At 39.1% G+C, this 16,646-nt stretch overlaps 1 protein-coding gene across 4 annotated transcripts in view; it reads left to right on the top strand.

Moving 5' to 3' along the window:
* SEC23IP (SEC23 interacting protein) overlaps window positions 1-16,422 on the top strand; it is a 47,978-nt gene extending 31,556 nt beyond the window's left edge. For 2 of the 4 annotated variants that reach the window (XM_082854732.1, XM_082854731.1), the window contains 6 exons: window positions 3,498-3,653; window positions 4,039-4,141; window positions 5,447-5,632; window positions 6,311-6,473; window positions 7,300-7,401; window positions 14,606-16,422. In XM_082854732.1, coding sequence (XP_082710858.1) covers window positions 3,498-3,653; window positions 4,039-4,141; window positions 5,447-5,632; window positions 6,311-6,473; window positions 7,300-7,381 — 690 coding nt within the window. In that variant the 3' untranslated portion in view covers window positions 7,382-7,401; window positions 14,606-16,422. Of the gene's footprint in view, window positions 1-3,497; window positions 3,654-4,038; window positions 4,142-5,446; window positions 5,633-6,310; window positions 6,474-7,299; window positions 7,402-14,587 lie in introns of all 4 variants that reach the window. The other 2 variants (XM_082854730.1, XM_082854729.1) reach the window with 2 other exon arrangements.
* The last annotated feature ends 224 nt before the right edge of the window (window positions 16,423-16,646 follow it).

Genomic DNA, 16,646 nt, shown 5'->3' with positions numbered 1-16,646 from the left:
TGTGTGGGTTTTCTCTAGTTGTGGCGAGTGGGAGCTACTCTTTGTTGTGGTGTGCAGGTTTCTCATTGTGGTGGCTTCCGTTGTTGCAGAGCACGGGCTCTAGGCACACGGGCCCTCGAGCACAGACTCAGTAGTTGTGGCGCACAGGCTTAGTCGCTCCACGGCACGTGGGATCTTGCCGGACCAGGGCTCGAACCCATGTCCCCTGTATTGGCAGGCGGATTCTTAACCACTGCACCACCAGGGAAGCCCCAAAATTTGCATTTTAAAAATGTCTTTTTTTAAACATGAGCAAACTTGAACAGATTCTAGCAAATTAAAGACAGGTGTTTCTTCACTTACCTGTGAAGGTTGGAATGTCAGAGTTGTGGAACCAGGGCCTCCGCGCCATCAGGACACTCTCACCCGCCTGCCTCTCCCTGGGAGTTGGCCTTCTCTTCCAGTGAACCTGGAATGGTGGGTGTCAGTGGCTCTGGGCTCATCTCCTTATAGTTTTATTACCATAAGAGGTAAAGGAATGTACCCCAATAGATCCAATTAGGAAACTTTTAAGGAGGGATTTTATTTGACCTCGTTTGAGTCTCAAGTCCATTCTGGACCAATTCTTGTTGCCTGGGGAGTGGGGCATGGTTTGATTGACCCAGCCCAGGTCACATGCCATCTCCTTTGTTACCCAAAGTGTTGTGGTAATCCACAGTGTGCATCGTTCATTGCCAGAAAGCCAAGAAATACTGATTTAAGCAAAAGAAGAGGGGAAAAAAAATCTCTTAACCAGGACTAATCACCATTAGCAGTTTGAACAAGGCCTTCTACACTTTTATTTGAGCATATATTTACATATATATTTTAACAAAAATGGAAAATACTAGAATATCATACATATCTTCCTTGACTTACGATGGGGTTATGTCCTGATAAACCTATTGTAAATTGAAAATATCCAAAGTGAAAAATGCATTTAATATACCTAACCTACCCAACATCATAGCTTAACCTCACCTACCTTAAACGTGCTCAGAACACTTAACATTAGTCTATAGCTGGGCAAAATCATCTAATACAAAGCCTATTTTATAATAGGCTGCCATATAACAAAGTATCACAAACTGGGTGGTCTTAAGCGCCAGAAACTTACTGTCTCACAGTTCCGCGACTGAGGTGTCAGCAGGGCCTTCTTCCTCTGAAACCTGTAGAGGCATCCTTCCTTGCCTCTTTCTAGCTTCTGTTGGTTTGCCGGCAGTTGTTAGCATCCTTTGGCTTCTGTGTGCATCACTCCAATCCTCCATCTTCACATGGCAGACTCCCTTTGCCTTCACATCATCTTTCCTGTGCATGCCTGTCTCTGTGTCCAGATTTCTCCTTTTTATAATAACATCAGTCATATTGGATTTAGGGCCCACTGTAATGCTGTAAAGACCCTATTTCCAAGTAAGGTCTGAGGTAGTGGTACATTTCTCTTTTGGAGGGAACACATTCAACCCATAATGTTGGACATGTAGGCAATTTTTCATTCTTTTAAGCAATCCAGTGATAAACAGTTTTAAACCAATTTTCCGTGTACATTTTTTATCTTTCTTTCAGTTAAATAACTGGAAGTATTTATAGCTGGGCCAAAGGACGTGCACATGAGAATGTTAATAGTTATTGCTGCTTGCCCCTGGAAAGGTTGTGCCGGTTTCTACTCCAACTGGCAGTTTATAAGATTGATTGCCTCTCTCTCCTCTCCCTCACTAGTACTGATATTATCATTCTCCTTTAAAAATATGTAGTATTCTTACTTGTGTAACTTCTTCTAAAGAAATAATTTTTTACATGGAAATAGATTTTAATTTTTTTTTTAGTATTTCATTTATATCTTTGATAACTGTACCTCACTGTATTTCTTTGAGCACTAGAGAGGTTAGATGTTTTATCACCTGGTTTTTAGGGGTTTTTTTGTGTGTGTGTGAGGTGCTGGTTTACCTATTTTTCTATTGGGTTGCTTTTCTCTTACTGATAGTTAAGAATTTATATATTAAGGATATTGGCCCCTTGATGTAAATATTTTTTCCAGTTTATAATTTTTTTTAACTTTGTTTTTTCTTCTCTTTTTTTTTTCTGGAACTGGGGGAAGATACATAATCTTGAGAGTATTTTGTGGCCCTCATCAGTAGCAGAAACTATTGAATTTGCAAATATACGGGCAAACAAAGGGATGTGAAGTCTAGACTTTGTTAGAAGGGCAGCCTAGTTAGTAGAAAGAGCATTGGTTTGGGAGTTAGAAATCCTCATTCTGCCACTCACTGTGTGCTCCTGGGTAAGTGACATCACCTATTTGGGCTTCACCGTCTTCGTCTGATAAGCGGGAACAAGGGTTCCTGCCATGCCCTTCGCTCTCAGTGGACCTCTGTCATGCACTTGGATTATGCCATTCGTTGTTCTTCACTCTCAGGATACTAGAATGATGAAGACTCATATTCTGTCACTGAGCAACAAACAAAAGCGCTTTGTAACTTACAGCGTGCTGTCCGAATGTGGGTGCTTTCTCTCACTCTAGGCAGTTCTCAGTGAACTGAGACGTTTCCCCCAAACGAGCTCTTTTGGGATAAATCACATTTCTTTTTTTTTTTAAACATCTTTATTGGAGTGTAATTGCTTTACAATGGTGTGTTAGTTTCTGCTGTATAACAAAGTGAATCAGTTACACATACACATATGTTCCCATATCTCTTCCCTCTGGCATCTCCCTCCCTCCCTCCCACCCTCCCTGTCCCACCCCTCCAGGTGGTCACAAACCACCGAGCTGATCTCCCTGTGCTCTGCGGCTGCTTCCCACTAGCTATCTATTTTACGTTTGGTAGTGTATATACGTCCGTGCCACTCTCTCGCTTTGTCACAGCTTACGCTCACATTTCTAATGGAAAGAAACAAGCCTAATGAATGAGGATGGTAGTTATAATAGAAGTAACAGTCATTGGATGCTTAAAATATGCTAAGCACTTTATGTGGATTAGGTTATTTATTTTTCAACCACATTATGAGTTTGGCATTGTTATGATCCCCATTTTACAGATGAGGAAACTGAGGCGGAGGCAAGAGAGGTTAAGAAACTTGCCCAAGGTCAGTCACACAGTGGGGAATGGAGTCAGGATTCAAACCCAGGCAGCTTGATTCTAGAGTCTGTAGTTTTGACCACATTTATAACTAAAATGAATATAATGCTTCCATACACTATATTTTATGGTTTTTACTTACTTCTTACTTACTTCTTTACACAGTAAGTAAAAGTATAGTCACAGGATGTATTAGTATGTAAAGATTTCAAAAGGAAATTCTTTGGTCCTTTTCAGCTGGCAGCAGCTGTCTGTGACTGGTTATCAGCACTGTAAGCCACACCTTGAGGGGCATCAGCTGTATTGGGATGCTTTTAATTAAGTGCAGTTCCAGTTTGAACTTTTGAATTTTGTGTTACATGACATTGGAATGACCATCTTTCATTGTTTTCTGATCCTTTCTAGGTTTCTGTTGTTTACAACTCCTTAGACTTTGAACCAGAGATTTTCTTTGCCTTGGGATCTCCAATTGGTATGTTTCTCACTATTCGAGGAGTGGATAGTATAGATGAGAACTACAGGCTTCCTACCTGCAAAGGGTTCTTCAATATTTATCATCCAGTGAGTGAACTGCCTTTACTTCTATTTTGAAGAAGACGAAGCGCCCGTCCTCTTTATCCTAATAGATTCTCAGATTCTTATTTCTTAGGAATTAATACTGATTTTGATTTTGTCCAACTCAGCTCTCTGACCTAAAAATTACAGTCTGATACCTTCCGATAAACTTTTCTACCAAAAAGACTTTGTTCAAGGAAATAATTTTCTTGCTTTGCTTGCCAAGTAATTTTACCCGCAAACTTGGAAGTCTTCTTATAATTACCAGTATTTGAATAAGGTGTGAAAAGAAAATCAAAATCTCTGGTTTGCCAGATACCTGTTTTCTCACTCAACTAAGATATATAACTCAAAACAGCTTTTCATAGATTTCTAATTCTTCTATTTGTAGCTTGATCCAGTGGCATATAGATTAGAACCTATGATTGTACCAGATTTGGACCTAAAAGCAGTTCTCATTCCGCATCACAAAGGCAGAAAAAGACTTCATTTAGGTAAAAAACAAATACTATAAAAACTTGTTTCCTTCCTGTCGTTTTGTAATCTGTCATTTGTAATGAATTGTGTCCTTCCTGTCATTTGTAATGAGTTAATGAAAATTTTAACACTAAGTTCTTATTTATTTAAATGCCTACATTGTTCAGAACATGTTTACTAATTATTTGCAGGAGCTGTAAAGTTATGAATGAGTTCCTTCTCCTTAATGATTTCTCCTTGATAACATTCTAATTGTTGACATAATAAGGAATGGAGAAAGTTGGTAATAAAGTGATGAGGTGCATAGATTTTGATAGAATTTGGTTATAGTTTTTGGAATTGGGAAGCAAAATAACTTTTGAACTAATGACCAAACCATCAAGAAATAAAAATTTGATGATAAGTCAAGCAAGCTGTTTTTTCCTTGCTAACTAAACAAACGTTTCCTATTAAAAAAATTCATTAAACAAAATGGATTGATAATAATTCCAAGTAGGGTTTAGGTTTCTTTTATGCCTACTAATGGTGTATAGTACTTCTTATCCATAGGTTTAAAAGAAGGAACAGTGATCATGCCCTCTTATTTAAAATATCTTTGTTTTTTTTCTAACGTTGCACCATGCTTTATAAACACAATTAACTCTTTTGAAGTTAAATGAGAAATTTGATACGTTAAGACTATGAATTCATGTATTTTTTATTAGACAAAAGCAGAAAAGGTGAAGGGGCAGGAGTTCCTTCATTTTTAAATTACAAGTTTAAATTGTGGTTATATCAGAATCTCAAATTCTCAAAACCATTTCACCAGTACGTATTAGAAAAACAATCATCTTTTTAATATTGTGGGCCCATTTTTTAACTTACAGTAAAAATAAAGCACATAAATGTGCTTATTACATTTTTATGGTATTTGAACTCCTTTTTTTTTGGTGAGAGGAAATGTATAGGTTTAGGCTGGATCAAGTTTAGTTGTTAAAAAAAAATGACAGAATAAGACTCCTCAAAACATTTTAATACGTTGGAAGTTCTTGGCTGAGAAACTCCATATATTTGATATTTAAGAGAAGAGTAGGAAGAGATATGGGAATATATGTATATGTATAACTGATTCACTTTGTTGTAAAGCAGAAACTAACACACCGTTTTAAAGCAATTATACTCCAATAAAGATGTAAAAAAAATTAAATAATAATTTAAAAAAAGAAAGAGAAGAGTAAGAGGTCTTATCCTGTCTGAGAACAGTATAACTTTTGTTTTAATTTTTGTGGTGCAGAATTTAACCCAGTAACTAATAACTTGATATGTCATCTTAATCTCTTTAGAGTTGAAAGAAAGTCTCTCTCGTATGGGATCTGATTTGAAGCAGGGTTTCATTAGCTCTCTGAAAAGTGCTTGGCAGACATTAAATGAGTTTGCCCGTGCTCATACCTCTTCAACTCAGCTGCAAGAAGAATTGGAGAAGGTAGCCAATCAAATCAAAGAAGAAGAAGAAAAGCAAGTAGTTGAAGGTAAATTTGACATTTGAGGCATTTTCCAGTACAAATATTATTTGTGAACATAGCACACATAAATTATTTGATGATGGTTTTCCATTTTAGTCTTTTTTGTTGAACTGTAGAGGCTCTTCCTATAAAGGAAAATCAGGATAAACTGTACTTCAAAATGCATGTCATCCTTTTTTTTTTTTTTATTAGGTTTTGGGCTCATAGTTGCTGAACTTTTTACCCTGCAGGCTTAAAATTTTGTTGAGATTCATAAGGCCAGAGTGGAATGTTAGAGTTGAGAACTAAGTTAGTATTCAGGCATCTGAATGACCCCCTGTGAGAAATGTTCTCCTGGTACTGTGTCTGACTGTACTGTGTCGTTGTAGACTGTACACGTAATGTCAGGTCGTTGTGCCGTGATGTTTTTGATTCTTTCAGATTCTAATTCTATTTCCTTTCTTTCTACAATGCTCTCTCACCCCTTTTCTTCAAAACTTCTGTCGGCTCGTTGGCTCTTTCTCCTCTGTCTCGGGGAACCAGCCCCTCTTCCCCTGGCTCTTTGGAGGAATGGGAAGTGAGCCTGGTAGTTCCCCAGGTTGCTACGTGTGTCAAGCAATATTCTCTTGAGCCCAGAAGGTCAGCTAAAGTCAAAGGATAATGATTAAGTGATTGACTTTGATATTGAAATGGTTTAAATTCTAGCAGAAAAGACTGTTGAAAGTCCAGATTTTTCCAAGGATGAGGACTACTTAGGAAAGGTTGGAATGTTAAACGGAGGCCGCCGAATTGACTATGTTCTTCAAGAAAAGCCAATAGAGAGTTTTAATGAATATCTTTTCGCTCTTCAGAGTCACTTATGCTATTGGTAAGTATTTTCATCTTTGATAACATTCATGTGGCCTTTACGTTGCAGCACATACAGCAGTTTTAGTGAGGTTCTTGCTGATTTACCATTTGCAATTTGAATGCCCATATATTCAAAATCAGTATTTCCCCCCTTTAGTTTAGTTATCCACAAGATGGCAGCATGTCATCTGCCTTTGACCAAAGGCCTTTGGTACTTGCACACCATTTTTGCAGGGATGCCTTTCACAGAATGGGAACGGTAGGGACTCTGAAAGCCATCCTTTTGTGTATCCTCCGTCACCAAGGAGAACTGCAGCACAGCTATTTTGGAGCTGATTGGTATTCATCCAGTTTTTAAGGACAGCTCTGAGATTACACTACTTTATTTTCATTTGCCCTTCTTAGGTAGAATTGAATAGAACCAAAGCTGCATTCTCCATCTTTATGCATAGAGGTTAATTTCTTTCTTTTTTTTAAAAAAATTAATTAATTAATTTATTTTTGGCTGCATCCTCATTGCTGCGTGTGGGCTTTCTTTGTTGGGGTGCGTGGGCTTCTCGTTGTGGTGGCTTCTCTTGTTGCGGAGCACAGGCTCTAGGCACGCGGGCTTCAGTAATTGTAGCACGCGGGCCCAGTAGTTGTGGCTCGCGGGCTCTAGAGCGCAGGCTCAGTAGTTGTGGTGCACGGGCTGAGTTGCTTCCCAGCATGTGGGATCTTCCCGGACCAGGGCTCGAACCCTTGTCCCCTGCATTGGCAGGCGGATTCTTAACAACTGTGCCACCAGGGAAGTCCTAGTGGTTAATTTCTAATTATCTCTTAAGTAAATGTGCTTTTCTTTGTAATAGGGAATCTGAAGATACTGCCCTGTTATTACTTAAAGAAATTTATCGAACAATGAGCATTAGTCCAGAGCAGCCCCAGCATTGATTGGACTTCAGCTTCACTGTGTGAGTTTATCTTTATTGTGTGTATAAATTCTGAATGTTTCATTCCGAAGCCTCTTTTATGGAGTTGATGTTGACTATAATTTTTTCTTTTTTCTGTTTCCTCTGAGTGTTTTTCTTTCTTTCTTTCTTTTTTTTAAAATTCAGAGTAGAGACATTAAGGAACCGAACTCACAATACCTTAAAAAAATAGAGGTTTATTTTTCTTACATAACAGGAAGGGTTCGTCTATTGAATGATGTCACTAGATCGTTTGCATCTTTTCACCTGCCTGCTGGCTCTTGTTGCCTTGTAGTTATTAGATAGCTCCCATAGTTCTAGATATCACATCTGTGTTTGGGGCATGAAGAAGGTGAGAAAGGGTAGTATGGGTTATCTCTATCTATCTTAATTAGGAAAACAGAAGCATCTCCGAAAATTTACTCACACCTGTTGACTAAGCCTGTGTCACATGTCCCATGTCCCCCCTCAACCCCAAACTGCTTGAAAGATTGTAAAGGTTTTATTTTAAGCATTCCCAGTCATTATCAAGGGAAGGAATAGAGAAGGGGGTTAAACCTATAATGCATAAACCAACCTGCAAGTTGGCCACACTCTGTAACCTGACTGTTCTCCTGAGACAGCTGACGCCAGTTTTTCCTCACTAGATTATACATCATTTTAAAAAACAGGTAATGTGTTTTTTAAAAAGAACTTTTATAGCCTTTGATAGAGTGAAATGCAAAGTGGTGAGCTCTAGATTGCTGAAATCAAAAGTAGTTCCTGGCACTTTTTGGTTTTTTAATCATAAATGATAAGTTCAGTTTTCACCTTCTTATTTTGGAGAGGTAACCACTTGTAGTAGGATTTTCTTAGAGAAATTTTCCTGTGCATGTCCAATCAAATATGTGTTCATGTCAGAACAAAGGGATCTCATTGACTGTATTGTTCTGCAGCTTGATGTTGTTGATCAGCCTTGCATAGTAACTTGTGTAGATCTTTTTCATTCTCTTTAATGGCTACATAGGAATCCATTGTATGGCTATGCCCCATCATATTTAGCCAGCTTCCTGTTCATGGATATTTAGGTCATTTCCTAATGTGTATTAGAAAACCTTAACAGAGTAGGTAAGAGGTATAAAAGGCCATTTTGTAATCAGGCTTTTGATACAGTTTTATCAGTTCTCAGCATTTCTGATATTATAATATTAAAATAAACTAAATGTAATGTCAAGAGTTACCTCAGTCCAGATTTTCAATTATGAAATAGTCATTCAGTTGGTTGACAGATATTTATTCAGCACTGACTATGTGCCAGACACCAGTTTTCATCCTGGGGATAAGTGGTAAATGAGGTTGCATTCTCATCTTTAAGGAAATTGCCTTCTGCTGGGAGGAGATTACAGTAAGCCTGTACTCTAATTCAAAAGTAAATGTCAGCTATTGATAGGTTCTGTGGAAAAGACAAAATAGGAAGAGGTTGAGAGTGACTGGGGTGCTTCCAGGAAAGGCCTTGCCAAGCTGATGATATGTGAGTTGAAATTTGAATGATGAGAAGGAGGTGGACACCTGGAGATACGGGGAGAAAAATCCAGGCAGAAAGAAGAGCAGTTGCCAGGGCCATGAGATGGGAGCCGATGTGTTGTGTTTGAGGGACAGAGAGCAGACCCGTGTAGCCAGAGGGGAGAAGAGGAGAGAGGTAGGTGGGCCTGACTACGAGGGATCTTGTAGGACGTTTACATTTTATTCTAAGAGTAATGGAAACACCAGGCGTTTTTAAGAAGAGGAGTGACATAATTTGGTTTATACTTTAGAAAGATTGCTTTGGGTGCTGGGTGGAGGGTGGACTGCTGGGCAGGGATGGAGGGACAACAGGTAAGAGGCTGGTGGTGACTCCGACTAGGGTTGTAGTGATAGGGATGGTGAAAGATGATTGAACTCAGGTCTAGTGCAGGGGTAGCGATGTCCAGGACTTACAGATGAGTTCAGTGTGGGGAGAGCGGGAAAGAGGAGTTAAGGATGGCCCTTAGGATTTTGATGCGAACAAATGAGTGGTTGCTGGTACCTTTTCCTGGGAAGGCTTGTTGGGGGAGCAGGGTTTCGGGGGTTGTGGGGATGGAGAGTTGGTAGTGGATGATGTTAGTCTGAAGATAATAATAACCTTAGAATCATCAGCACATACTTGCCACCTGAAACCAGAAACTGGATGAGGTCACTTAGGAGTGTGTCAGTGGAGAAGAGAGAAGTCTGTGAAGTGAAAGAAAATCCAGGGGCTCGTGGTCTCAGGGAAGCTGAGAGATTGTTTCAAGGAGAGAGCAGTCAGCCATGTGAAATGCCACTGAGAGGTCAAGTAAGAGGAGGACCAAGCATGGGCCACTGGCTTGAAGAGGACATAGGACATCATTGGTGACCTTGAGCAAAGCTGTTTTAATACAGCAGAGGCTCAGTGGGCTGAGGGGAGGTAAGGGATCAGAGGAACGAGTTTCGCTGTGAAGGTTAACAGAAATAAGACAGGGACATTTTATGATATTAAGGTGCGTTCGTTTGCTAACGACAGTGATCCAGTATTGAGGGAGAAGTTGAGAATGCAAGAACTAAAGGGGATATTATTGGAGGAAATACTTGAAAAGTCAATGGGGGATAGGGCCAGGGCAGATCGAAGGGTTTTGTCTTAGAAAAAGAGCAGGGCTGCCTCTTCCATGGGACTGGAGGAAGGCCGAGAGTGAGGGCACAGTATGGGTAGTGGGTAACGGTGGTGGTGGGTAGACCGGGGTTCTCTGGCCTCCTGTCCTAAGTGTGTGAGAGTAAGGTCACGGTCAAGGGCTGTGGGAGACGTGAGGAGGGAGGGGAGCAGAAGAACACTCACCTCAGAGTGTGGGGAAAGGGAATTTACCAGCAAAGTGTGGTAGGATTGTATTGCACGCTTGAGTGCCCATTCGGTATTTTGGTCATAAATTTGAAGTGAGTACAGTTAGCACGATCGCCTGACTTTTCTCTGGCCATGTGCTGCTACTTGGTTGAGGTGCACAGTAAGAGATAATTGGGTTTACTAGGATTAGGGTTTTGCCGGGTGACCAAGACAGGAGGAGAAAGACAAGGAAGCTAAGGGAGGTGATAGAGACTGAAAAAAGCGAGAGGTCAGTGCAGGATGAGGTCGGAGAATCACAGGAGTGAGGAGTTTCCCAGTGGGTGACCCAGAGGTTGGGATGGGAGACGCAAAGTGAGGATCACTGAGGCAGCGCTGGGAGGGAGTCACTGTGCCCTGGGATCTGGGTGCTGCGACCCTCTGCTAAACAAGTGCTCTGTGTGCTTCAAAAACCATTAAAAAATTATAAAGCGATAGTGCCTCATACAGAAACTAAAGAAAAATGTAGAAAAGAAGCAGCAGAAATCACCTATAATCTTGCTAACTAAAAGTGTTAGAAGTTAATCCTTCTTAGCTTTTTCTAAGTCTTGGTGTATTTCATATATTTTTTTAACATCTTTATTGGAGTATTGCTTTACAATGTTGTGTTAGTTTGTGCTTTATAACAATGTGAATCAGCTATACATGTACATATATCCCCATATCTTCTCCCTCTTGCATCTCCCTCCCACCCTCCCTATCCCACCCCTCTAGGTGGTCACAAAGCCCTGAGCTGATCTCCCTGTGCTATGCGGCTGCTTCCCACTAGCTATCTATTTTACGTTTGGTAGTGTATATATGTCCATGCCACTCTCTCACTTCGTCCCAGCTTACCCTTCCCCCTCCCTGTGTCTTCAAGTCCATTCTCTATTCCTGTCCTGCCCCTAGGTTCTTCAGAACCATTTTTCTTTTTTTAGATTCCATATATATGTGTTAGCATACAGTATTTGTTTTTCTCTTTCTGACTTACTTCACTCTGTATGACAGTCTCTAGGTCCATCCACCTCATCGGTGTATTTCATATTATTTGCTATTTTGTAGCCTGTTTTTTTCCACTTGCGAGTATATTGTATAGTTTTTCCACCTCAGCCTACAACATGGGTGTGTGTATATTTACCATTTTTATTTGTTTTTCTGAGTGGGTTATACATACAGTTGGTTCAGCTTTTATTTATTTATTTTTTAGGAAGAGACTCTTCCTTTTTTTAAAAAATATATATATTTATTTAGGCTGCGCTGAGTCTTAGTTGCAGCATGCGGACTCTTAGTTGCGGCATGCAGGCAGGATCTAGTTCCCCCACCAGGGATCGAACCTGTGCCCCCTGCATTGGGAGCGTGGAGTCTTACCCTCGAACACCAGTCTTACCCACTGGAACACCAGGTCCCTGGTTCACCTTTTAGAAATGACAGAAGAGAGGGCCCTCCCTTTTACACTTCTTCCCCAGTGTCCCTACCCGGAGGCAACCAGCGTTCCAAGTTTTGTGTATCCTTCCAGACATCTGCTAACACATACATGATTTTTTCCTTTTTAAAAGACAAATACTAGCAAAATAAGACACGCTTCTTATGTTTGTATCTTTGAGATTTTCCCATATCCATCCACCTATCCATCCATCCACCCATCATCTATGCATCATTCGCTGAGCACCTTACCTACTAAGTGCCAGGTACTAGTGTCTAGGCCCCGGGGTTCACAGCAGTGGACCAAACAGTCTCTGCCCTCAAGGATCTTCTTTCCTCTGGGGGAGGACAGACTGTAAATAAACAATGGCAGTGTGCCGGGTGGTTAAAAATAGAGCAGCAGGAAAAGGGCCAGAGGGAGTGCATTTGGGATGGGAACAAGTTGCTGTTGTATAAAATGGCAAGGGACATTCTCACTGATAGAATGTCATTTGAGCAAGTGAGCCAGGTGGATATCTGGGGGAGGAAGATCATCTCAGGCAGAAAGAATATATATCAGAACAAAAGAGCCGCCTTATTCTTTTCAGGGATTGTGTAGTATTCCATTGACTGTTACACCGTAATTTGTTTAACTGTCCCTTACCGATGGGCATATAGGTTATCTAATCTTTTACTAGTATGGACAGTGCTTCAGAGATTCATGGATATTTAATAGTTGCATTATATTTCATTTTATAGTTCTATTTATTAAAATCCTGAATTTATCTACCACTGTTGCACATTTAGGTGATTTTCCAACTTTTCACTGTTATAAATAATTCTGACATGTAGTTGTACATACTTTCTGCACATCTCTGACTGTTTGCTTGGCATAAATTCCTAGACGTAGCGTTGTTAGATCTAAGGATAGGCACATTTTTAAAAGGCTTTTGATCTGTATTTGTTGTAAAGTTGCATTTCAGGAAGGTTGCTGAAGTTTCATAGCGGCCATCCATATAAGTGCTGCACCCTTTTGCCCACACTGGGTATTACTGGTTTTTTTAAAAGTTTTGCTAATTTGATAGCTAGAAATTATTATATCATTGTTTTATTTTGCATTTCTATTACTAGTGAAATTGAGCATGTTTAATGTATTTAATTGGCCATTTCTTCTTCTGTCAGTTGCCAGTTTTTGACCTTTGTACATTTTTCTGGCGGTGTGGGGTGGGGTATTTCTGTTTCTGGTTGATTTATAATTATGACAGTTAAGGGTATTAACCTTTGGTCATTGCAAATTTTTTTTCCAGTTTGACATTTGCCCTTTATTTTTATGCTTTGGGTTTTTGAGGGGTGGGGTGGGGAGCATGTTTTAAAAATATGTAGGCCAGTCTTTTAAGATTAATTATTATTTAGATAATTATATTTATTCTCTTTTAGTTCTTATATGGTTTTGTTTTTTCATCTAACTTTATAGGTTAGAAGGATATGGTATAGAGAGGGATTGAACTTTTTTCTTAAATAGTTAATCTTTTTTGTCTGTGCCATATATTGAACAGTGTCCCCTTTTGTCATTGGCTTGATGTTTTTATCATGTGCTATTATTGTTTGACCTTTTTTTAATCATATGCCCAATATTTGTTTTCTTGGCTTTCTGACATCTCTTCTATTGAGTTATTTATCTGCCTACCAGAGAAATAACTGATGTATCTGATTTCATATTATGTATTTTCCACATTTTAGCATCTTTAAATATGGAGTGCATCTTAAAAATCAGCTGTTGCCTTAATGGAAGTTGAGTTCTCCCTGAGAGGGTTTGAGTTTTCTTCTGCTAGTCACTTGGGGGCACTACCAGTCTGAGTCTGTTGAAGCTAATATCTCTGCTTGAGGTTTTCTTGGCCTTTGCTGGTAGTGTGAACTCAGAGCACAGAATTTGTAGGCAGGTTGGGGTGGAGGTACCAGTGCAAATAACAAGGAATTATTTCCCCCTCTTCCTGTTGTCAAGGAAGTGGTATGCAGGCTTCTTTGCCTTCTCTTCTGGAGGAAGCGTTGTTATTATTATTTTTTTAACCCCTCATTGAGGCTGTTGCCATTTGGTATCCCCACTTTTTGTGAGGGTCTTTGTCTCCTTTTAGATTCCATACCCTGGACATCTTTTCTTTGCATGGTACATAAAACAATATTGCATCTTACAATTGATGCTGTCTTAGAATCAGTGAAAGTTTTTAATATCTGGCAGTGCAAGTTCTTGGTATACTATGTTCTTGGCTATTATTCCAAATGAATTTTGAAATGATTTAAGTTCCCCTGACATTCTCTCTGCACAAAACAAAGCAAAACAAACTCCAAACAGTAGTAGTCCTGCCTGGGACTATGATACATCTGATATGAAAAATTAAGAACCTTTTATTTCACACATGATTTGTTCACTGTAATTGTTTTACTTCTTATACGTGGTTGTGAAATTTAGGCAAGAAATTAGTTCCCAATGTTATGCTGGTACTATAAAATAATTAATTTAAAATATTAACAGTCCTTCTATACTTGGTTCATTCAAGCATAGACAATTTTGCTGAAGAATTTTTTTCTGCCCTTTAGCCCTGTCTAGGATTGTTCTTTAAAAAGCCTCAGATTAACCCAACAGATAATTCACTTTCTATTTTGTATTTTATTTTCTATACTCATTTTGTTATGAAGGTTATCAGGCTAGTTTATCTCACCAAACACTCCCTGATGCCCTTTCATCCCTCCAGAAGGCCTGTCTGAGGACTTGTGCTCGCAGGCTCTTCTTCAGAGGCAGTTTGCAGTGTTTGTTTGGCACTTGACAGTGTGTTTGTTCTTTTACTTCAGAAAGGAACGACAGTGCATTATTGTGTTACTACTATAAGTTTGTAAAGCTGACTGAGGATTCTTTTTCTTCTTTTAAAGACATTCTTGTCTTTACAGAAAGTTGCAGTATAAATTACATTGCTGAGAAAATCCTCAGAGGACATCCCCAGTCTGCTCCTGTGATGGATGACAGAAATGTGATTCACCGACAGTTACTCTGCTGTAATTCTCAGATGTAGGGCTTCATTTGAAAGAAAACATACAGAACAAAAAGACAGTGAAATAAATCAGTACCACATTTGGGCTGTATAGATGAGAAAAAGAAATTAAAATGATGCAGTTAAAAACTCCTCAGATCAGTTGTACAGTTGTCAAAGTAATATGTGATATCAATGAAGAAATATTTGTAGCATGCAGACGGTTGTTTCTGTTTCTTAAAAAACTATTGTCAGTGGGCTATTGAGCTTGCATTTTTTTTTAATTAATGTAGTATGTTCTATGGACTTCTTGAGAAACTATAATAATACAGTTTTTTAAAAATTTATGTTCTACTTTAAATGTGAATTATAGTTCTGAGCTGCTTTTATGCGGGGTCATTTATGTTAGCGGAAGTAACCAAGATCACTTCTATTCCAAGCTGAACTGCTGTCTTTAAGAAGCCTTCCAGGCTGTTGCTGAGAGCAGAGCTGTGGAAGGAAGTGAGATGCTCCGCACTTCACAGAAGACTAGTGAAGTGCTCTCCCAGCATCATTGCCACCAGCAGTGGGGAGCAAATGAGAAGTTTTTCCATTTGTCATCTAAGGTAGCTGTGCAGTCGCCTCATTGCTAAAGTTCCAATCAATATGAGAACCACAGTAGAATTTTTTTGGATTTTGGTTTTTTTGCTTTGTATTCATTTCACTTCTACCAAAGTATTTGAAAGTATGAACTGTATTGGCTTTAGACTATAACTATTTCATGAAAAGACTGTTCTGTGATATTTTACTTCGTTTTACTGTAACTTCAAATTATCTAGATATTTTCCTAATACTACGTGGAAATGCTGGTTTTCTTTTGTTATGCAGTAGGAACATTTTACACTGTTTACATAGTTCTCATGGAACATAGAATTTTTTGAAAGCCACATATGATACACATTTTTTGTGTATAAATTCTAGTTAGTGTGAATAAAACAGTAACATCAATGCATTTTTTTAAAGCAGAGAACGTCTGTATTCTTCTTGTCTTCCTTAAAAGTACTCCTGTGAGTTCAGTGGTCATTTACTTTTCATTGTGAACACCTGCTCTGTAGTTAATACATAGCTATAGCATTTGCTCCTAATAATTAGGACAGAATTAGGACAGTAGAGTTTTTGAGCTGCAGGTGACCCCAGACAGCATATATTCCAACCACCTCACTATGCAGCCGACGACGCTGAATGCCTTTCTCAGGCTGCTGGGTGGCAGATCTGGGCTGGAGTACAGTTTCACTGACCCCCTTTTGGCCTTCATTTCTCTACACCAGTGCTATTACCTCTCAGTTTCCTCTCAACTTCCCCAAACTGATGAAATAAGGAAAAATAAGGGTTATTTATGTATATTTTAATAAAATCCAGTTTGATTTTTCAACTTACAACTGGTTTTGTCTGTATTATTCAGCCTGTATCTTCTGAATATTGGGCAGAGGGGAAGAAACACTCAAACCAGTGTCCATAGTAGAAACGTGTACCAGCTCAGTTTTAGGAATCTTGTGATTTTAACACCTGGGAAAATATAAAATAGAATTTTAGAAGGTAACTCTGCTGTGGACAGAGTTTATATCACTCTTCAATTTCTTAAAAAAAACAACCAAAACCAAAGCCAAAACAGTAATAGGTCTGAGGGCAGAGTCTGTATTTATTAGCGTACTGTTCACTGTTGTGAACACCATGCCTACCACAGACTTGTCACAAAGTAAGGCACTTTCCAAATATTTGTTGAATAAAACAATTTTAAAACTCAGAAATAGAATTAAATACTTACAGACCTTAGAATGGCCATTCAGGTCAGTGGTTTGCAAACGTTTAAAAAGTAGCTGAACCCTTTTCAAACTTCAGTATATAAACTATAGATGAGAGCATGGCCGCTGAGTAAAGCTTGACCTCCTTTTTCCCAGTAGCTCGTCGCCTCCTGGGACCCT

The sequence above is a fragment of the Leucopleurus acutus genome (genome assembly GCF_964270905.1).
Source record: "Leucopleurus acutus genome assembly, chromosome: 14".
Lineage (NCBI taxonomy): Eukaryota > Metazoa > Chordata > Mammalia > Artiodactyla > Delphinidae > Leucopleurus > Leucopleurus acutus.
Note: the sequence above shows the minus strand (reverse complement) of the source record. Positions and strands in the feature narration are given on the sequence as shown.